General features: G+C 44.0%; 1 protein-coding gene across 5 annotated transcripts in view; it reads right to left on the bottom strand.

Annotated features, from left to right (window-relative positions):
- Positions 1 to 23,602, bottom strand: part of obe (activating signal cointegrator 1 complex subunit obelus) — a 465,382-nt gene that overhangs the window by 89,363 nt on the left and 352,417 nt on the right. For all 5 annotated transcript variants that reach the window (XM_075697239.1, XM_075697242.1, XM_075697241.1 and 2 more), the window contains exon 31: positions 1,902 to 2,013. In XM_075697239.1, the coding sequence (XP_075553354.1) occupies positions 1,902 to 2,013 (112 nt within the window). The remainder of the gene's footprint in view (positions 1 to 1,901; positions 2,014 to 23,602) is intronic.

Genomic DNA, 23,602 nt, shown 5'->3' with positions numbered 1-23,602 from the left:
TAGAGTATTGCTGCTGGAAGAGTGCAGCAGGCTTTCAATAGGCTGCTCGGGCCCCACTAACTCGACATACGTCAGCATCATGCAGCTGCAACTATTCTTGCCGAGTAGGCACGCCAAAACTTTCCGCCAAAATGCCCCATCTAAAGAAGCTGCCGACTTCATGGAGTGCAAACATAAGCTTGGTAAACTTGCTAAAGCTGCAAAAATGACAATGCGCGCCTCTGGCTGCTCGGGCTTCACCAGCTTGGCATGCAATGGCACCTTGTGCTGCAATGATTAGCGCAATGCTTGACATTACATAGATGTCAACTACAGTTCAGTCTACCAAATTTTTTATGACTTTTTTATGACAGTTGTAACATTTTTTGGTTAGCATGTTTTCTTGTTGAATTTTTTTTGTAAACATACGAACAATGTTCTGCTGCACTAGAAAAATTCAATAACGATGTATAGTGCTAGAGCAGACAAGGACAATGGAAGAGAACACAACATGAGCTCTCATGTCCTCGTCTGTCCCAGTGCTTTACATCGTTACTCTGTCCCACCAACAAGGCCGAAGGGCAGTGAAAATTCAGGCTTCACTCTTCAATGTACATAACAGTTGTTATTGCCTGTTACTATTATTACTAGAGAGTTTCAAAGATGGGGAGCCAAGAAAATAGCAGGCTATGAATGTACACGTACAGAAACCAAGACAACTTTTGGGTTTTGGTTTTGTGTTGACACAAGAATGAAAACTGGCTTGGACGAACAAATTGGACGAACAAGCTGAAGCCAGTCAGAACCAAATATTCTTTTTGTATGCATGGAACTGACAACCATAGCATATTGGCATGCATATGTGCAGTCACGCTTCACGACTGATGACGACATAGCTATTATGTATGAAGTGCATGCCATAAGCTCAATTGAGAATGATGCAAAATGGCCCTTGTCATGAAAAACCTTGTGCAAGGCATGCGGAAAACATATCTGCTACAACAAGATGCACTGACTGATGCTGATCACCCAGTTCATACACAGCCACCTCACTAACTGAAAAAGGTAAGTACCACACAAACAGGTGTATCCACCACCTCCCTCTGCATATAAGTGGCTTTCGTCTGCCTATTTAAATCTGTGGCCGTGTTGACAAGCTTGTGAGAGCTGTGCCAAGCAGTTTGGCAGTCTCTCACATGGTGTAGCCAGACAAAGTTTTGTCAAGCCTATAGCTGCGAACTGCAAGGAATGCCAAGTACCACACATGTGCATTCTGCAAGTGTCAATTTTCTATATAAAATTAAAGATTTGCCTTTTTTGTTTTTACCACAGTGGTGCACTGAGCACCCAGCTCGATGCTACTTCATTCACCCCAAATTTTAACTCTATCTTTGTTCTCTGTACCCAAGAGCAGCCAACCCAATGTGACTTGGGGACCTGACCCAAAGCTTTGGGCTCCCAATTCTGAAACTCTCTAACAATGTCCAGGATATACTATTAGTTAAATAGAGATATACCATAGTGGGAGTCTGAAATGAAGTTATTCAGCATAAATCTGATAAACTACATTATATGTAACCAAATTCTAGCCACCTGGTTGTGTGCTACAGCATGGAGCTAAATGAGGCATGGTGCAAAATCACACAAAAAAAATTTTTACATGAATGCTGCTGCATTCATGTAAGCGGACACTAAAAGATGTGAGGTAGTCAAAACGAGGCTACAGCTACGATGTCCTCATAGGTCAGGTTCAGGTTTGGTATGTGAGGCATCACCAATATTACATGGCAGCCCACATTCTTCCTTGTGCACAAGAAGGCCAGTCTAAGAAGCTGTCAATAGGGACTCAAAACTACTTATCCTGCGAGCAACAGCGTTCAACAACAACAACAAAAACAAACAAACAAACAAAAATTACCCACCGAGTCTACCTCTAGGCAGTAGGAGTCTTGCAGTGTGCGCAAAGCCTTACTGACAAGATTTGAGAGGAAGATGTTCATTGGCTTGGGTTCCACTTTCTCAAGGCCATAGTACCTGCAAGTAAGATTGAAGGCTCTAAACACACCGGTAGATTTATTGCACCGTAGCGGTGACGAGGCTTTATCCAAGCAGACAGCCTGTTGGTTTACAGGGCGATCCCAGCCATTTCTTTGGGTGAACAAATCTCAATAAAATTTGCCATGTATATTCACCTGAGCCCTTTTGGTGATTTGAGCGAAACAGCATAACTAAGAATTGTAATTTTCCTGCAATGTAATCTGAAAAGAACGCATGTGCACTCCCGATCGGTACTCTCGAATGGATTGGGTATTTCTGGCTGCCGTGTGCTTGTTCATAGTAAGCGCTGGTACTGACTTCTTTCAAGCATGTTGGCAAGTATTGCCGCGAGTGAGTGTGCTCAACTTACCTGCTAGTGTTCTGGCACAAACAATTTTCAGCATAATCATCTACTGTGAGAGCAGCGCAGTGCTTAATTAAAGAATTGACGAATTGTAGCACAGAAACACATGGACAGGTAGGACGCTTGTCTGCCGTATTACTTCCTCCGTAAGCCTATTAATTTGTGAGCACAGAGAGCCGCAATGCTCAAGGGTGCTGGTGGCTCTGTCCGACTGCCCCGCTGTGCTATGCCACTGTAATTGAGGATGCAGAAACCACATGCAACATTTTAGTGTGACAGCAGACGAGAGCGCAAAACAGTGCTATCCCTGCTGCTTAGCCGTGGTGTGCCGTCATGTTGCCACCCTTGTCATTGTTACATTTCTGTCGTCACTGTCATGCCCCTGCTGCTGCCAAAAACATCATCAATCATACAGTTCAGGGAACATGTACAGGATAGCGAAAAATCTTTTAAAAGTTGAGGACGTTGAAAGTAATCTTCGGGCTAACTACTGTCAGAGTCAGCGAGTTCAGAGCTGCAGAAACATCAAAAGTCTTCCGATTTCTGCTTTATTGATTCTATAGAGAAAAACCATGTGGAGCAAGATAGTTGAAAATTTGTAGTAATTTAACATTCTGTCTCAAGATGCTGCCACCAGTGCTCCCGTTCTTGATGCATCTGAAGCCAACATCACGGGAAACAGCCTCGTTGGCTATGGCTACAGTTTTGCTGCAGTGCTTACTTGCTTACCTAAAATTATTTCTAAATTTTTTATGCAAACTTGCCTGCCCAGTGCATGACAATAGGCACAAAGAAATCCAAAGCCACTTTGCTAACATGATTGGAAAAACAAAAGGCAGTTTTGTTTAACCCTATGAGGGTTTTCGATGTACATGTACGGCACTGCATGCGGCGTCTCTTGTCGCGACGGCTGCTCAAGTGGTTCTTCCACCAATGAAACATGTTTTTGGAACAACAAATCGATAGCCATAAATTTTGCTAGACATTTTTTCTCGGTCTCGTATAACAATATTATGCGTACGCTGTTGCTGTCAGTAAAGCATTTTTGAGACAAGATATTGGTTGCAATAAGCTTTTGCTATATTCATGAGTTTTTAATCATTTCCTACAATGGAAACTGTATAAAAAAAGAAAGAAAAAAATTCACCACTGGGGCACGGTTCTTGCAAAAAAATTCGTTTCTAAAAGGGTTAAAGGGCAGAGCAATGACATCGGTAGAAAGGTTTTGCAATGCCTAAGCTTCTTATACAGTGTTCTAACGAGACACCAGGCGACACAGTGCAACGCAGCACAGAAAACTGCTGCTGCTGAGCAGTAGAAACTGTCCCCTGGCAGCTTTCGGGTGTCTCACAATGCTGCCCTGTAGAGGGGTGCCACCAGCAGCTTTGCAGGCAACATCCATTGATAGTGCACGACATCATATAAAACTGTCGGCATTTGTCAGCACCAAATGAAAGTGTAGTTTCAGCTTGACGTTTGTTGTGCATTCTGCTCAGACCGGTTTATACAAACGACACAGCTGCTCGGTAGCGACATTGCTGTGCATTAGCACAACGCTCACGCCAGCAGCAGAAGGCAGAACACTGCGCTGGCTCTACCGCCACAGAGCTGATCGAGAGGACCGCGACAGTGCATCCACTTCACTTCATCCCGACAGCCAAACCGAGTACGCGCTGCTTGTGCCTCTGGATACCTTCTAACACTCCTATAAAACAAAACACCAGCACTCCTCTCACCCTCACGACCACAGAAATTCGTGTTATTCAGGGCACAGCCACGCTTTCGCCATTGATACTAGAACATCACAGCAGCAACAATGCCTTGAATGTGTCTACAGTGTCCTTGTAGTTGCTATCACAGTAACAATTGCTAGAGTTGCACCTTAAGTAAATAAATGAAGAGGTTGCAAACCAGCCAATGAAAAGTGCGATATGACCCACATGTAAATAGTAATTTTGGTGAAAATGTGAAAATTTTGAAGAGTCATATATACTGATCTCAGAACTTACCACTGTCTGTATGTAGAAGCAAGCTTGAAATTGTGAACAGTAAATGTAAAAGCAACAAAAAAATGTGGGTGTTCGAGGATTTGAGTTGACACGAATGGTGAACAATGCATGCACCAAATTGAACTGAGGGCTGCTTATGAACTTTTTTTTTTTTTGGACTAGAAATATTCCCTCAAATAACTGAAAAGTAAAAGTGGTCTAAACGTATGAAGACAAGGCTGACTCATTCACCTACTCATTGATGTAGAGGTCAAGGAACCTACATGGCACCATTGAGCCTATATACAGGGCACAGGCCCTTCAAGGGCTATGAGCGCAGCAGTACTGGTAAGAATCTTTGGCGTGGAGCCAACCTCCGTTCCCTGCATGGACCTGATGGCACATATGCACACTTTGCAGTCTTTCATAATATTCTCATACCTAGCCTTCTTGCTACATGATTATGCCAGCAAATTTTGCTTTGAGCCTTGACGTGGCAAAAGTGTCTCGGATGACAAGTCTGGCATTCCGAGACCAGCTTTGGTACAAAATTAAAATATCTTATAACTCTTTCCCAACCATCACACTTGCTAAGTGTCATCCTTTTCTGTGTGATAGTGTTTCAACAACATTGAAAGTTATGTGTCTCTTAAGGCCAGGAAGCATTTACAGCTGACAAGCGTGATGCCCCACAATGACATGATACATTGTGCATTTATACACTAAACAAAAATTTTTCAGTGCACAGCCCATACCTTAGTCTTATGCAAACTTTTTTCTTATTTTGGAAAAAAAAATAATTATGCTTTAAGTACATGCACAAACACTCAGTGTGACGCTTGACTCCAAGACTACGGTGCCCAACTCTTGCAGGTCGTAAAAATTTACGAATTATCGGGCAATCGAAGAAAAAGGAAAAAAATAATTCTATCAAAGAAAAACGTGTTGCTGAATTTGAGAGTCAGCCTTAGATACTTAAAATGGTACATAAGAAGCCGATCAATGAGTTAGCGGTAAGAGGGAAAATAGAGGAATTCCAGATCAAGCTACAGAACAGGTATTCGGCTTTAACTCAGGAAGAGGACCTTAGTGTTGAAGCAATGAACGACAATCTTGTGGGCATCATTAAGGAGTGTGCAATGGAAGTCGGTGGTAACTCCGTTAGGCAGGATACCAGTAAACTATCGCAGGAGACGAAAAATCTGATCAAGAAACGCCAATGTATGAAAGCCTCTAACCCTACAGCTAGAATAGAACTGGCAGAACTTTCGAAGTTAATCAACAAGCGTAAGACAGCTGACATAAGGAAGTATAACATGGATAGAATTGAACATGCTCTCAGGAACGGAGGAAGCCTAAAAACAGTGAAGAAGAAACTAGGAATTGGCAAGAATCAGATGTATGCGTTAAGAACAAAGCCGGCAATATCATTACTAATATGGATGAGATAGTTCAAGTGGCTGAGGAATTCTATAGAGATTTATACAGTACCAGTGGCACCCACGACGATAATGGAAGAGAAAATAATCTAGAGGAATTCGAAATCCCAAAGGTAACGCCGGAAGAAGTAAAGAAAGCCTTGGGAGATATGCAAAGGGGAAAGGTAGCTGGGGAGGATCAGGTAACAGCAGATTTGTTGCGAAGGATGGTGGGCGGATTGTTCTAGAAAACCTGTCCACCCTGTTACGCAATGCCTCATGACCTCGAGCGTATTGGAATCTTGGAAGAACGCCAACATAATCCTAATCCATAAGAAAGGGGACGCCAAGGACTTGAAAAATTATAGACCAATCAGCTTACTGTCCGTGGCCTACAAAGTATTTACTAAGGTAATCGCAAATAGAATCAGGAACACCTTGGACCTCTTTCAACCAAAGGACCAGGCAGGATTCCGTAAAGGCTACTCAACAATAGACCATATTCACACTATCAATCAGGTGATAGAGAAATGTGCAGAATATAACCAACCCTTATATATAGCGTTCATTGATTATGAAAAAGCGTGATTCATTCGAAACCTAAGCAGTCATGGAGGCATTACGGAATCAGGGTGTAGACGAGCCGTAGGTAAAGATACTGAAAGATATCTATAGCGGCTCCACAGCCACCGTAGTCCTCCATAAAGAAAGCAACAAAATTCCAATAAAGAAAGGCGTCAGGCAGGGAGATACAATCTCTCCAATGCTATTCACAGCGTGTTTACAGGAGGTATTCAGAGACCTGGATTGGGAAGAATTGGGGATAAAAGTTAATGGAAAATACCTTAGTAATTTGCAATTCGCTGATGATATTGCCTTGCTTAGTAACTCAGGGGACCAATTGCAATGCATGCTCACTGACCTGGAGAGGCAAAGCAGAAGAGTGGGTCTAAAAATTAATCTGCAGAAAACTAAAGTAATGTTTAACAGTCTCGGAAGAGAACAGCAATTTACAATAGGCAGCGAGGCACTGGAAGTCTTAAGGGAATACATCTACTTAGGGCAGGTAGTGACGGCGGATCCGGATCATGAGACGGAAATAATCAGAAGAATAAGAATGGGCTGGGGTGCGTTTGGCAGGCATTCTCAGATCATGAACAGCAGGTTGCCATTATCCCTCAAGAGAAAAGTGTATAATAGCTGTGTCTTACCAGTACTCACCTACGGGGCAGAAACCTGGAGGCTTACGAAAAGGGTTCTACTCAAATTGAGGACGACGCAACGAGCTATGGAAAGAATGATAGGTGTAACGTTAAGGGATAAGAAAAAAGCAGATTGGGTGAGGTAACTAACGCGAGTTAATGACATCTTAGTTGAAATCAAGAAAAAGAAATGGGCATGGGCAGGACACGTAATGAGGAGGGAAAATAATCGATTGTCATTAAGGGTTACGGACTGGATCCCAAGGGAAGGGAAGTGTGGCAGGGGGCGGCAGAAAGTGAGGTGGGCGGATGAGATTAAGAAGTTTGCAGGGACGGCATGGCCACAATTAGTACATGACCGGGGTTGTTGGAGAAATATGGGAGAGGCCTTTGCCCTGCAGTGGGCGTAACCAGGCTGATGATGATGATGACTTAAAGATAGGGTTTCATGCCATGTCGACGATATCTTCACATTGGCAGTACTAAGCAAAGCCCGCAAAACTTTTGCATCCACTCTGCTGCCGCGGCTGATAGTGTCACCTGCAGTGGGACGGTGCTGTTGGTGAACTGCTCTCCACAAAGTCCAACCAATGCACTGTCAAAACCCGTCAGCCACCACAAAGAAAGATTCACATGAAACTGAGGTGATGGGCAACAACCATGTCTACGGGCCAAGCAGAGGTTACGGCTGTCATGTTTGTGGTGAATTTTTCGACTATGCACGTTGTGGGGATGCGCGACTCTCGCGCGTCCCCTGATATGTTTTTCCCGCATGGCGCGTCTCCTGTAATCCGGCTTCGCTGCGTGGGCTGCGTGATGCCCGCGGCGGTCGATGTGGTTGGGGCGCAGTGCGAGAGATGGCGCGAGTGTTGCGTTGCTAACGCCGCCTCACGGCAGGGTTACTTGGGGGCGCAGGGGAGAACGGGCTGGATCTTTCCCGGCGGGTCGGCAAACAGCGTGGACGTCCCGCGCGCCGCCGACCCATGCTTCGGCGAGACTGCCTCGCGTGGCCGCCTTGGAACGCGCCACCGTCCGCGTGACCGTACATGCGAATGACCAGGCGTTGGGATCCAGCATAGGGCGAACATATTCGCTCGCTATCAGGTCGCGGTAAGTCGGACTTCTAGATTTGTCGCGCGCCCATCGGCATGTTTTGTGGATAGCAACTCGGCTAGCAGGCATTGATCTATGAAAGGTGCAATAAATGCCCTTGTGATTGTTTGCACTACTGTACTGTCGTTCCTTTGTCCCAAGAGTACGGGGAAGAGACCCCACAACGTGTGTGTCATGTTCGAGAAATAGAACAAAATCTGGTAGTGAGTCCGAGAGTTAGGTAGCTGTTATGCATAATTTTTAGTATTGGCTCAATGAGTGGGCAAGGTGGCAGCAGTACGAGCACTATACTTACCCGCTGTCTATTTCTTACAGGAGTACGTTACTTTCAGAATGCCCCCTGCATTCACCCTGATGATCGATTTTTACTGCTGCTCCCTTGCCCACACCATTCTCGCAGATGCTTCGCTTATATTTCTTTGTACTCAGAGCTTGCTGTTTATGTTCGTAGATTGTTACAGAGTGGTGATGTTGAAAGCAATCCTGGTCCTCGCTCCCTAAAAAATCTGAGCCTTTCGCAAGGTTTTGCTGATCCACCATCGTTGTCTGAAACGCTCGCTGAGCTCTTGAACGGACAGAAAAGATTAGTTGAGGATATCAGTGAAATTAAAAACTTTCAACAATCTGTTAATACACGTTTTGAGACTATTGAATCACGTCTGGCCACTCTGGAGCACTCGTCACATAAGCCTGCCGTCGAAAGCGGCAGCCTTAACAGTGAACTCGCACATCTAACAAACGAAATTCACAGCCTTTCAACTAAAAATGATGAATTAGAAAACCGTGCTCGTAGGAACAATTTAATCTTACACGGTCTGCCAGAATCCTCCGATGAAGATAATGAACGCCTGTCCTCAAACATTGCAAGATGGTTTGAAGATAAATTTAAATGAGCTGTCCTCAAATAGAAAGATGCCATCATCTTCGATGGCCTTCACGTGACCGTCCGCGACCCGTAATTATGAAACTTCTGGACTACCGGGAGAACGTTTCGGTGTTAAAAAGTGGTCACAAGCTTAAGAAAACCGATTACCATATCTCAGAAGGTTTTTGACTATCTGTCTGGAATATCCACAAAAAACTTTGGGAAGCGTCTGAGAGTTTTAGGAACAACGAGTGCACGGTACGCATACGGTTTGAGCATATAGTTATCGATAAACTTCACTACAACTGGAACAGCGCTTCTAATACATTAGAGAAAGTACCTCGTAACACGCCACTAAATAGTGTCACACCTGCCTCTCCATTTTGACTACTTCGTCGCAAAACCAATGACCTCCGTGTATTAAATATTAACGCAAGAAGTCTCCTCAATAAATTTTCCAACTTCATCTCTCTAGTAACTGCTCATTCCCCCCATATTATAGGCATTAGGGAAACATGGCTACATGACGGCATATATGACTCCGAAGTTGCGTTAAATGGACACACGTTGGTAAGAGTTGACAGACCAAATGGTAGAGGCGGCGGTGTCACCCTCTACATACAATGCCACCTGAAGTTTTCAGTTCAGGAAACCCCATGTGAAATTGAATTGCTTTTGTGCAAGATTTATTTGGAAAGGTCATGTGCACTAATTGGAGTGTTTTACCGGCCTCCCGGCTCTTGTGATGATCAGTTCAGTTTTCTTAGCAACACCTTGCAAGATTTGAAATCATCAAATATAATACTTATGGGAGATTTTAATGCACTAGGCATTCACTGGCCCTCTCTCACCATTACCGGCTACGACGTGTCTCTCTCAAGAAAATTATTGCACCTTTCCCTATGACTCAGTCTTAAACAGATTGTCCACAAGAACACCAGGGAAATGGATGTCCTAGATTTAGTTTTTCTTAGCTCAAGTCTTTTCGAAAGTGGCTTCCCGTGCTGCGTTACTGACGGGATTTCTGACCACAAAGCTATACTGTTCTCAGTTTGCTGTATTGTTCCCAAACTGCGGATCGAGTACTGCACTTCTCGTGATTTTAGCCGCGTCAATGATGCTGCAATTACCGACACACTTAGCTAATCGTTTGAGAAGTTTCATGAATTATCTTTGAACAGTGATGTTGATGTTGCCATAGGGTTTTTTGAGCATATTGTTGAAACATGTATTAACAAGTTTGTACCCTTGAAAACAAAAAGAAAAATATCAATTCACCGCGGATGTCAAGAGAACTACTGCATTTATCGCGTCGTGTTTCAAGATTCCACAAGACTAAAAGAAATGGCAATCTTGTAAAAATTGCAGAGTTCAATGATGCCAAGGAGGAACTTCGCCAGAAACTGGCATCTGCCAAGGATTTCTACCATGCTGTTACTTTGCCAAAATTAATAAAAATAAACCCTCGTGTGTTCTGGAAATCGATAGTGCCAAGTAACAGTACAACTAACAGTTCAGTTGTTAATGACGTTGCAGTTTCAGATTCACTTATGATTGCTTCCGCTTTTAACACCTATTTTCATTCCGTGTTCACATAGGATAACTCTTCACTTCCACCTTTTAGCTGTGACACATACCCTCCTACTGAAGTCTCTGGTTCAGGTGTTCTGCACATGATCCTCCATTTAGATGCTAAAAAAAGCTGCGGCCCAGATGACATACCCAATTCCTTCCTCGTTCACTACTCACTTTGGACAAGCAGATACCTCTCCGTTATCTTCCATAAATCATTATCCCCCGCCACAGTTCCCCAATCCTGGAAGCTTGCTAAGGTCACCCCAATATACAAATCCGGTAACGCTCAACTTCTGCAGAACTACAGACCAATTTCCTTAACTGCCCATTCGTGCAAGTTACTCAAACAACTAATTTTTAAACACATCACGGAATTTCTTGAAAGCCACAATATCCTATCCAATTAACAGCATGGTTTCTGTCGCAGATATAGCACTACTACCCAACTAATCAAATTCACGCACAATATTTGTCAGTCATTAGATTTAGGTGGACAGATTGACAGAATTTTTGTTGACTTATCCAAAGCTTTTGACACTGTCCCACACCCAAAACTCCTCTACAAGCTTAACTCCATTTTAAATAACCCTTCTCTGGTTGGTTGGACACATAGCTTCCTAACCCAGCGTTCTCAGTCTGTGCACTTTAACGGCTCTATTTCCTATCCTGTCAGTGTTTCATCCGGCGCCCAACAAGGTTCCGTTTTAGGCCCGCTTCTTTTATTATTATATATTAATGACATGGGCCGCACTGTGTGTCCATTAATATTCGTCTTTGCGCTGATGATTGCGTCCTCTCTATCATAATATTAACACACCAATGGATCATGACTTAATGACTCCTTTGCAAAATTTTGTAGGTGGTGCAAGGAATGGCAAATGAACTTTAATTTCTCTAAAACTGTGTCCATGTCCCTTTCCACATGGCCATCTCCATCACTTTTCACATACACTTTCCATGGTCAAGATGTTAAAAAAGTAACCGAATTTAAATACCTTGGTCTTAATTTCCCTCATGACATGTCATGGTCGAAACACATTGACATCACATGTAACAAAGCTTTTAGGCGCCTCGGTTACCACCATCGTTCATTGCGTAAGGCTCCACAGGACACCAAACTGATGACGTATGAAACACTTATCCGCCTCATTCTTGATTATGGCTGCATCATGTGGAATCCTCCGAACAAATCCTATATTAAAAGGTTAGAATCAGTCGAAAAGAAATCAGTGCGCTTCATTTTTCGCAACTATAGCCGAGATTTTTCCCCTTCTTCCCATTACACAGCTACAGCTCTTACAGTTCTTTTATCTCGCCACCGCTTAGAATGCACAAAATTTTTACACGCGCTGGTTCATTCTAAGCGCCCTGTTACACTAAATAATTATTTGAACTTTAGTCCACCTTCTATCATTAGGAGTTCTCATAATCTCAACCTCACCCCTTTCTTTTGCCGAACGGAGATGTCCAAGCGCAGCAGCTTCTTTCCACAGGCCATTAAGCTCTGGAATTCACTACCTTGAAGCGTACGCTCTTTACCTATGCAAGAATTCTTGAAAACCATTGCATTTACTTGATATTCATATTTTTTTTGTGCCTGTATTTTCTTTTCTCGCTTTCTTTTTTTCTTCACTGCCCACTCCTGCAATAGCCTCACCGAAGCTGCAGTCATCATCATCATCAGCCTGGTTACGCCCACTGCAGGGCAGCTTCTCCCATACTTCTCCAACTACCCCGGTCATGTACTAATTGTGGCCATGTTGTCCCTGCAAACTTCTTAATCTCATCCGCCCACCTAACTTTCTGCCGCCCCCTGCTACGCTTCCCTTCCCTTGGAATCCAGTCCGTAACCCTTAATGACCATCGGTTATCTTCCCTCCTCATCACATGTCCGGCCCATGCCCATTTCGTTTGTTCCCTCACCCAATCTGCTCTTTTCTTATCCCTTAAAGTTACACCCATCATTCTTCTCTCCATAGCTCGTTGCGTCGTCCTCAATTTCAGCAGAACCCTTTTCGTAAGTCTCCAGGTTTCTGCCCCATACGTGAGTACTGGTAACACACAGCTGTTATACACTTTCCTTTTGAGGGATAGTGGCAACCTGCTGTTCATGATTTGAGAATGCCTGCCAAACGCCCCCCCAGCCCATTCTTATTCTTCTGGTTATTTCAGTCTCATGATCTGGATCCGTGGTCACTAGCTGCCCTAAGTAGACGTATTCCCTTACCACTTCCAGTGCCTCACTACCTATCGTAAACTGCTGTTCTCTTCCGAGACTGTTAAACATTATTTTAGTTTTCTGCAGATTAATTTTCAGACCCACCCTTCTGCTTTGCCTCTCCAGGTCAGTGAGCATGCATTACAATTGGTCTCCTGACTTACTGAGCAAGGCAATATCATCAGCGAATCTCACGTTGCTAAGGTATTCTCCATCAACTTTTATCCCCAATTCTTCCCACTCCAGGTCTCTGAATACCTCCTGTAAACATGCTGTGAATAGCATTGGAGAGATCGTATCTCCCTGTCTGACGCCTTTCTTTATTGGGATTTTGTTGCTTTCTTTATGGAGGGCTACGGTGGCTGTAGAGCCGCTATAGATATTTTCCAGTATGTTTACATATGGCTCATCTACACCCTGATTCCGTAATGCCTCCATGACTGCTGAGGTTTCGACTGAATCACGCTTTTTCGTAATCAATGAACGCTATATATAAGGGTTGGTTATATTCTGCACATTTCTCTATCACCTGATTGATAGTGTGAATATGGTCTATTGTTGAGTAGCCTTTACGGAATCCTGCCTGGTCCTTTGGTTGAAAGAGGCCCAAGGTGTTCCTGATTCTATTTGCGATTACCTTAGTAAATACTTTGTAGGCCACGGACAGTAAGCTGATCGGTCTATAATTTTTCAAGTCTTTGGCATCCCCTTTCTTATGGATTAGGATTATGTTAGCGTTCTTCCAAGATTCCGGTACGTTCGAGGTCATGAGGAATTCTGTATATAGACCGTTTTTTCGTAGGCGCCGCCATATTGTGAACGCAGTGGCGCCGCCTATGAGCAGCGCCATACTGGCTTGGGTGAAAGAGGTCTTTTGCATGGCAGGTATACGCTCGGCGGCAGGTTCTGGCATTTGTTTTCGCGGTTGTGTGGTCTGTTTAGTATGACGTGCGTCTTCTACGTGGTAAACGATTCTGTGAGACGTGCTGAAGTGGTTTAAGGCGTCATGGCCGGAATTTCTGTAGGCGTTGAGGTGGACGGAACACGCAGCGCGATGTGTGCGCGCATATTCGAGTCTACAATCATCCTCGGAGATGAATTGTGTATTTCTGAATGTTCCAGTCACTAATGTGACCTTATTGCAGTATTATCCTGTATTTCTAAGATGCGGTTTAGGAGCCATCAAACACATGCGACGATCGTAACAGCGTGAGCGTGGGTACCGTTCTGCTACGATAGGAGCTGTGATTATACTCTGACAAGCGTTCAAACTGTTCGAGGCAGGTTACATTGCGTGACTACTTGGTTCGTTGGATGAGGTTTCCGCCCCTGAATAAAATAGTTTTGGCAAGTGATAGCAGCATACATTAAAGTCTGAATTACACTTGTCCAGCAAAGGGACTGTTTACGAAATGCGCGAGCATCCTAAGCAGGGGTAGGTGCTGGATTACATATTTGTTCTATATACCGCATAGTCCAAGCATACCGCATCAGCGGTTATATATTTATAAACATTGTGCGGCGTGACTATGCGAGGCCCTATTGCGGCATTAGGCCATTGTCTCTTGCTTTTTCGAGAAAGAGGATGATAACCGAATTTTTTTCGGTTGTGTTCGCTCCGTACTCTACGACGCCCTCACACGCATTACGGAAATTTTGTCCTCAAAAATAGGCATCGCATTCTTTTTATGCGATCCCTCATATATTATGGCTGTATGCAGGCCAAAAAGGCAATGCCGAAGCGCACAGCTTACATATGTACCGTGCTTGTTCACCAAACGCAGTGATCGCTCTGCTGAGCAGCGCCATCGGCCTCATGCAGGAAGGCTAGCATAGACATATGGTAATTTGAAGCCTACTAGACTTGAAATGCGTGAGAACGATGCCGGTGCATCACAAATATTTGATTGCGCCTGCCGCTTAGATGTTTCGTGGTTGCCTTAGGTTGGCCGTGCACGAGCATGCGCTCTTATGCTTTATGTTTTACTCCCTACGCCAAGCGATCAGATATTGAGCAGATTTACCATCTGGTGCTGCTAATACAGAGACACCGGTTTTCTTTGTTGAATTAAAACCGATATAAGCAAAATAGTTCACAACACATACACACACCGCAACTGATAATGTGCGTACACCGCGGCTGATAAAACGCGTCACATTTTTGCGCCCCCAAAAGATATTTCCGCCTACCGTAGCTACCGATGCACCGAAAGGCTTCCCTGACGATCTTATATGAATGGACACGGCGTAAATTTCACAAAGTACCATCTAAAACATCTCAAAATCGTTCCGCAGCATGCGACAGCAATACTTTCAAGCAGCGCTGCACCGGATTGCCCAAGCCAGAGAGGAGGAAAGGCTCTCCACGCGCCCTATCCTCCTCACCCGTCGAAACGGTCTATAGGGTGGCCAGTCTTTCTAGGACAATGTTCCCACCATCCTTCAACAAATATGCTGTTACCTGATCCTCCCCAGCTGCCTTCCCCCTTTCCATAGCTCCCAAGGCGTTCTTTACTTCTCCCGGCGTTACTTGTGGGATTTCAAGTTCCTCTAGACTATTCTCTCTCACATTATCGTCGTGGGTGTTACTGGTACTGTATAAATCTCTATAGAACTCCTCAGCCACTTGAACTATCTCATCCATTTTAGTAACGATATTGTCGGCTTTGTCTCTTAACGCATACATCTGATTCTTGCCTATTCCTAGTTTCTTCTTCACTGCTTTTAGGCTTCCTCCGTTCCTGAGAGCATGTTCAATTCTATCCATATTATAGTTCCTTATGTCCGCTGTTTTATGCGTGTTGATTAACTTCGAAAGTTCTGCCAGTTCTATTCTAGCTGTAGGGTTAGAGGCTTTCATACATTGGCGTTTCTTGATCAGATCTTTTGTCTCCTGCGATAGCTTACTGGTCTCCTGTCTAACGGAGATACCACCGACTTCTATTGCGTACTCCTTAATGATGCCCATAAGATTGTCGTTCATTGCTTCAACACTAAGGTCCTCTTCCTGAGTTAAAGCCGAATACCTGTTCTGTAGCTTGATCCGGAATTCCTCTGCTTTCCCTCTTAACGCTAACACATTTATTGGCTTCTTATGTACCAGTTTCTTCCGTTCCCTCCTCAAGTCTAGGCTAATTCAAGTTCTTACCATCTTATGGTCACTGCAGCGCACCTTGCCGAGCACGTCTACATCTTGTATGATGCCAGGGTTCGCACAGAGTATGAAGTCGATTTCATTTCTAGTCTCACCATTCGGGCTCCTCCCTGTCCACATTCGCCTAACCCGCTTGCGGAAAAAGGTATTCATTATCCGCATATTATTCTGTTCTGCAAACTCTACTAATAACTCTCCCCTGCTATTCCTAGAACCTATGCCATATTCCCCCACTGACTTGTCTACAGCCTGCTTCTTGCCTACCCTGGCATTGAAGTCGCCCATCAGTATAGTGTATTTTGTTTTGACTTTACCCATCGCCGATTCCACGTCTTCATAAAAGCTTTCAACTTCCTGGTCATCATGACTGGATGTAGGGGCATAGACCTGTACTACCTTCAATTTGTACCTCTTATTAAATTTTACAACAAGACCTGCCACCCTCTCGTTAATGCTATAGAATTCTTGTATGTTACCAGCTATATCCTTATTAATCAGGAATCCGACTCCTAGTTCTCGTCTCTCCGCTAAGCCCCGGTAGCACAGTACGTGCCCGCTTTTTAGCACGGTATATGCTTCTTTTGTCCTCCTAACCTCAATGAGCCCTATTATATCCCATTTACTACCCTCTAATTCCTCCAATAACACTGCTAGACTCGCCTCACTAGATAATGTTCTAACGTTAAACGTTGCCAGGTTCAGATTTCAATGGCGGCCTGTGCGGAGCCAGGTATTCTTAGCACCCTCTGCTGCGTCCCAGATCTGACCGCCGCCGTGGTCAGTTGCTTCGCGGCTGCTGGGGACTGAGGGCCGGGGTTTGATTGTATTCATATAGGAGGTCGTGGCCAAGTACTGCACCAGGGTGGCCAATCCTGCTCTGGTGAGAGAGTGCGTTACCGGTTCTGGTCACCGGGATCAGGCCGCACTCCAGGCCTGTTTGTGCAATTTTCTCAACACACTTTTTTTTTTTTCGGTGGAGAATCGCGCGGCACCGGGATTCAAACCACGGTCCTCTTGCACGCGAGGCGGATACTCTACCGCACACGCAGGAGTTGTACGCCTCATTTAACTTACAGTGGGGCCTTGTTTGATCAGTCAAGGTGTACCAATCTGAGCTCGGTTATACCGCACGGATGGCACTCAACTAGAGAACCTGGTATTTATGACCTGCACATATGTGGCCATACATAATAGAGAAGATTTTTTTTTTTTAGGAGGGTCCCTGTACAGTGATAAACTAAAAGAAAAGACATATTAAAAAGGGGGGAAAAAGGAAAGCAAAAAAAAAAAAAAGGAAGAGAACAGGTGATTTGAACTCGTGACCCTTGGATGTTGCCCGAAAAGATAGCTCAGTCGGTTGGTTCGTCAGGCTCCAGGTTACTTTGAAGCGCCATAGCTCCTGTCCAGAGCCTCATACTTGCATGGAAAGGGACTGATGTTGTCCACGATGGTCGATTTTTGCTGATTCCGAGTGGTTGGAAGGCATACTGTCTTGGAAAAGTGGCCGCCCGTGGATAAGAGCGAACTCGAGCGGCTTTAGAGACTAGGAAAAGCTTGATCATGAGCGCGGCTTTCTTAGCGTGGGAAGCTAGCCCGAGTAACTATCTCAAGGAGTGCTGCTCACGAGGGCGAAATACCTTCGTGTAATTATAATAACCCTAAAAAGACTACCTTCGAAAAAGAGAGCGGCCGAGAGGGCTGTACTACGAGTGCTATGACTGATAATTTTCTATATATATATATATATATATATATATATATATATATATACATTTCATCTCATATATGGGATCGAATGCGAGCGCTGTTGCTTTGTCTCTGCGTGTAGTAGTTAAGAGAACGAATTTAAGGGAGGAGAAGAAAGGAAAGTTTCTGAAGCATAATTGCAGCGCCGTGGTTTTCAAGCGCACCCGCGGTAGAGAAACGGAATGAGATATAAGCGTGCGTGTTCATGATACGCACACGACAAACTGCCTTAAAATATTTAGAGACTTGAGAGAAAGTTTCGTGAACAACCGATAACAGGGCAATGAAGCAATGTGTAAATAAATAAATAAAATAAAGAAAGTAAGTTTTGCTAAAAGAGAGAAGCATCGATAGTGAAAGCAGTGCATTAACAACTACATGAGCGTAGTTTTATCAGCTGTATAACTTGCAGTAAACATTCGCTTACTAATTATATTAACAAGCATGGTGACTGCACACACGGGCAAACATCAACAAATCTCACTCGAAAACCACCAATACTCACTGCCACAAAACTGGCATGATGAAGAGTGCAGGCAGAGGGGAGCGAAAGCTTTGTCTGTGCACTGCTTCAATGCATCTCCAAAACTTGAGGTTATGCGACCTCCAGCATTAAACGCACGAGAATGCAGTGCACATGAAGCAACCTCCATCTCAACTCGCCCACCTTTGCCCTCTGTACAGTGCATGCTTGGGTGTGTTATCACGCAGCCCTCCACCGCGTGCGTGCAAGAGCAGACAACGTGCATCAAGCCCTTTGCACCCCACAGCATACGGCACACGGGGTGCTATAGGATATTTTTGCATTTATACGAAATGCGACGGTGAGAGAGCTTCGCATTTAGTGCTACAGTTAAACTTTTATATAACGAACATCAATACAGTAAAACCTCGTTAAACCGTACCTACCTAAACAGCAGTTTTGTTTTACAAGTAGTAAAGTGAAATCCCCAACTCAGCGGCCATTGAACATAATGCGTTTTGTATCCGCATAAACCTTACCAGCTTATTGTGTAAGTATAGAGTAAAACGTAGTGTTTCTACTTTTTGCCGCACAATCACAGGGGTGCGTCATCTCAATTGGGCAGCCCATCAGAACAACAAGCCTCGGAGATTAGAACAACGGCCTCCAAGCGCCCTGTGTGTTTGCTTGTGAAGCCACATCAACATCAACATCATTTTGGCGTCGTGCAAGCAAGGACTCGCATCCTGCCGAAGCTTGGATAAAAAACTCCGGGTGCTCTGCATAGAAGAAAAATTGGACATCGTTCGTCCTATCGAATATGGCTCTACCATTACCAGGGATCTACCATTCACTACGGTGTGTGGCATTTGGAATGCAAAGAAGTTGCTCAGCAACGCTGCTGCGACTGCGAAAAGATGCCGCCAACGAGGTTCGTTGCCTCTGTTGCCGAAGTGTCGCCTAACGACAGTGATGACAATGACACGAAAAGCGACAGCACAGGCGATTCAGGCCCGACAGTGGCGGAAGCTGCGTGTTACGTCAGCCTCATGAATGCAATCGTCACTACGAGGACAGCACCCCGCAATAAAAAAGGCGCCCCATAACTTCTGCAGCGCTACCGCACCGATGCGCAAAGAATACGCAACGCCAATGAGAAATCTGCCATGCGAGTGTTTGCCGAGAAGAGGGGGCTGGCTGAAAAGCTGGCTCGCAGCTTCAGTAAGTTTGAGGCCGCTGTCGTCCCTGCAAGGCCACCACGGCATCAAACGAAAACAACAGACTTTTGTCGCGCAAAGTGAATAAACACTACATGTTTTGTCCTTTCATCACACTCTCTCCGAGTTCCATTTTTGACAGGTAAGTGGGTGATCTCGCTCTATTTTGGTTAAGGAGTACTACGGTTTAGTAGTACATACTTTTTCAGAGGTTTCACTGTATAATGAAATTCTCAATATAACGAAGTATTTAACATTTTATAGCTTCTTGTCTGTTGAACACCCTATATTTTTACCTCATTATAGTTAAGTGTATTTATAACAGTTCTAATATAACGAAATTTCACGGCTGCCATGAGGTGATGGCTTGATGAGCACTGCCTTCCTATGAGGAGGAAAAGGGGAGCGAACTCGTGGTAGCGCGATGGCGGGGAAGGGGGTGGGGTCAGGTTGGTGCATCTCTGCAGCGCGGTCATGGCTACGCAGGCTGAGCGCATATTCAGCCCATGCACCCTGTTTTAGAAGTAACCTCCAGTGTGTTCAAAGACTGGGTTAGCTGAGATGGCTTGGCATCGTATGCTGTCTTCCCACACATTTAGTACTTGAGGGTGCGTAATCTCGAGTTTCAGAGATGGGTTGAAGCTAGAGGCAGACGAAGCGTACACTCCCCGCTGCCGGCACCTTTCACGACAGCGTAGTCCCACTGCAGGGGCAGAGTGGACGCAAAAGTGTGGCTGGCTTCACTTTGTATCGCCGATGTGAAGATATCACGACACGGCATGAAACCGACTCTCAAATTCAACAAAATACCTCTTTTTTTTTTCTTATTTAAATTTGCTTTTAAATACAGCAAGTTTTGTGGCCCCTTCCATGTAATCTATCGCTGACAATACTCATTTATTTTTATTTTTTATTTCCAATAGTGTTAGCTCTTGCGGGCTGTTACAGGGGTGGGTGAAAAAAAATTTTCCACAAACACGTAACACCAGTTCCGCAATAAACAAACAATGCATTCAGCAAACACATGACAGTTTACGTTCAAATGATTCAGTTGTGGGCGTTTCAATAAATACATCTGCATCAAGTTTGTTCCAATCAACTATAGTTTGCACAAGAAAGGAAAATTTGAAGGCATCAACACGCGGCACATAGGGCATTACAGCATGAGGGTGACCTGTACGTGGGGACACTCATCCGGGGGGACGCAAGCATAGTCTGGAGTCCAAATTGAATTTATTGTTATACATTTGGTACAAGAATTTCAACCTGGCTATTTTCCTGCACGTTGCCAGTTCGGGAAAACCTGCACGAGATGATAACGCAGTTACAGATTACGTCCTTTGATAAGCATTAGAGAAAAACCTTGCGGCTAGTCTTTGAATTCGTTCCAGTTTATTTATTAAGCCCACTTGGTGTGGATCCCAGACCATACATGCGTATTCCAGTGTAGGTCATACTACTGTTTTGTACGCCTTGAGCTTTACCTTGGGTGTGGCATCTTTCAACTTTCGCCTTAACAGACCGAGTTTGCTTTGAGGAGAACCACAAATCTTTTCGATATGTGCATTCCAATTCAAATTGTGCGTGATTGTAACCCCGAGATACTTAAGCTTACTAACATGTTGAAGTGGGCTATTATTTATTCTGTAAGAAAAAGCAACAGGGTTTTCTTGTTAGATACAGTCATGTAAGCTGATTTATCGAAATTAATTTTCATGTCCCACGTAACACACCAGTCATAAATTCTTTGCAAGCTTTCGTTCAACAACACTTGATCCTGGACATTCTTAATGCGACAGTAAATAAGGCAATCATCCGCAAATAGACGCAGTTCAATGTTAGGATACAAGTCATTAGCAATGTCATTTACATATAATAGAAACAGAATTGGTCCTAAAACCGAACCCTGCGGTACACCGGATAAAACAGGTAATGAGGATGATCTTTCACCTGCTATTTGAACATATTGCTTTCTATTTGTAAGGTACGCATGGATCCATTTCACAACTTGTGTACTGACTTCAAGTTTATACAATTTCTCAATAAGTTTTATGTGACACACTCGGTCAAAAGCCTTCGAAAAATCAATTGCTATAACATCAATTTGTTCTTTGTTGTTAACTGCGACGCCGAAAGCATGAGACACCTCAAAAAGCTGCGTCACCATTGACAGACGTTGGCGAAAGCCATGCTGCTTACTGTAGAATAAGTTATTTTCTATATATTCAACCAGATGTTTCTATATTATGTGTTCCGCCTTTGCGTCTTTTAATTCCTTTCTAACTTGTGCACTGAGACTGGCTATTTCTGCACATCACCTTGGCATCCTTCTACGTGCACGATTCAGTCGCTGCTTCAAATGAATAATGTTTCTAGTTACCCATGGACTGGGTTTTCCTATGCGCTTGATTTTCTTGGGCACATATTTTTCTAAACAGGCGCGAACAACTGATACAAAGTACCTCCAAACCCTATTTATGTCATTATCAACCGGCATATTATCAAGAGCTCGTTCTAAGTAGTCGATAACCGACATGTCGTCAGCCCGATTAAAATTATACACATATACACAAGGATTCTTTTCTAATTGCGTGTTTCCTATACTTAAAGTTGCTACTACTGTTTTATGATCTGATATGCCTCCCTCAATGTCGACATTATAATTAAATGTTCCGTTAGTCAAACATAACGAATCCAGCGTAGATTGATTTTGCCCCTGTGTCCTGGTCGGCTCATGAACTACCTGAACAAAGTTATGCTTAAGCTTAATCTCGAACATTATATCAGCGCTAGGCTTTTCCACTGGCCCCGTAAATCTCGCATCCCAATCGACACCTAGTAAATTAAAATCCCCTGTTAAAATAATTCTACTTCCGGCATTCCTTACGTTATTTAAATACTGGTCAAGCGCCTACAAAAATTCAACAGGGCTTCCGGGGGCTCTATAGATAACGCCAACTAGCAAAATGGTATTGCCAAAAAATAGTTTGCACCACACACTTTCATGCCCATTTAAGGATGGCACGGATTCATATCTGAGTGGTTTCTTCACTAGAAGCGCCACGCCACCGTCTCGTGTTGCTCTATCTTTGCGGATTACATTGTAAGTGCTTGGAAATACCTAATCGTCCTTGACGTCAGTGTTCAACCACGTTTCTGTTATGGCAATGAGCTCTGCGTCGTGAAGCAATGACAAGTATTCAAGCTGTTCTACCTTATTCACTATGCTACGTGCATTAATGCTCAGTAACTTTTTTTCGGGGTGCCTTGTGCGTCAGTCAACTTTTTCGGTGGCAGGGGGTCGTTCATTGTGCAGTCTCATGTGCACATTCTGCTCAAAGTCCCATGTGTAAGCAATGCTATTGATGAAAAGCTTATCGTAAACAAGACTGACATTTGTGCCATCGCGTTTATCAGTCTGAGCAAATTTCCAAACTAGTCTTCTTCTTGCGACTGTTTCTGGCGAACAGTCGTCAGAAACACTAATTTTCGTTCCTTTGAGTTTTTTGCAATTTTTAAAGATTGCCACCTTTTCATTGTAATCGTACAATATTAGGATAACAGGTCTATTGAGTGATTGTTTCTTTTGACCAAGCCTATGTATTCTTTCAACTGATGAAATCGTGACGCCAAGTTTGTTGGAAAAGTTTTTTTTTACAACTTGCTGCTCGATATCTTCACGGGTTTCGTTCTCAGTCTCGGGAACACCAAATACAATAACATTATTCCGTCGTGCCCGGTCTTCTAATTCAGTTAGTTGCTGTTGCTGATACTGAACTGTTCGCTTAATGTCTTCAATCGTTCTTTCTAGAATTACCACCCGAGCACATTGACTCGTAATTTTTACTAGGCTCTCTTCCAAATTGGCGAGCCTGTTGTCCACTTGAATTTGCTTATCCAAAATTTGTTTCAGCATTTCTTCCACAGTTGGGCCAGGGTTTGTTTCAATGTCCCCGGAAAGCAAGACCTTTAGACCTAACCACCACGTGCTCAAAACTTCAAAACACTTCACAGGGAGCGGCAGCACCAATAGACACAGGCAATTTGACCGTAGTCTTGATACATGAGAGTAATAACCAACCTGCAAGACAAGCCATGCATGGTTATGCGCCATTGCCGCTGCCATGCTGCCGCCCCCACTGAAGGTAGCCGAGTGCAGTGTTGGCTTTATATGCCCGCTGTCCGTTGCTGATGTCACTGCTGCTTGAAGATCCAATTGCATAATGCATAAAAGATCAAATTTCAATGTATCTAAATTTTGAT

The sequence above is a fragment of the Dermacentor variabilis genome, chromosome 6 (assembly GCF_050947875.1).
Source record: "Dermacentor variabilis isolate Ectoservices chromosome 6, ASM5094787v1, whole genome shotgun sequence".
NCBI classification, from domain to species: Eukaryota; Metazoa; Arthropoda; class Arachnida; order Ixodida; family Ixodidae; genus Dermacentor; species Dermacentor variabilis.
This window is presented reverse-complemented; position numbering and strand designations above follow the sequence as displayed.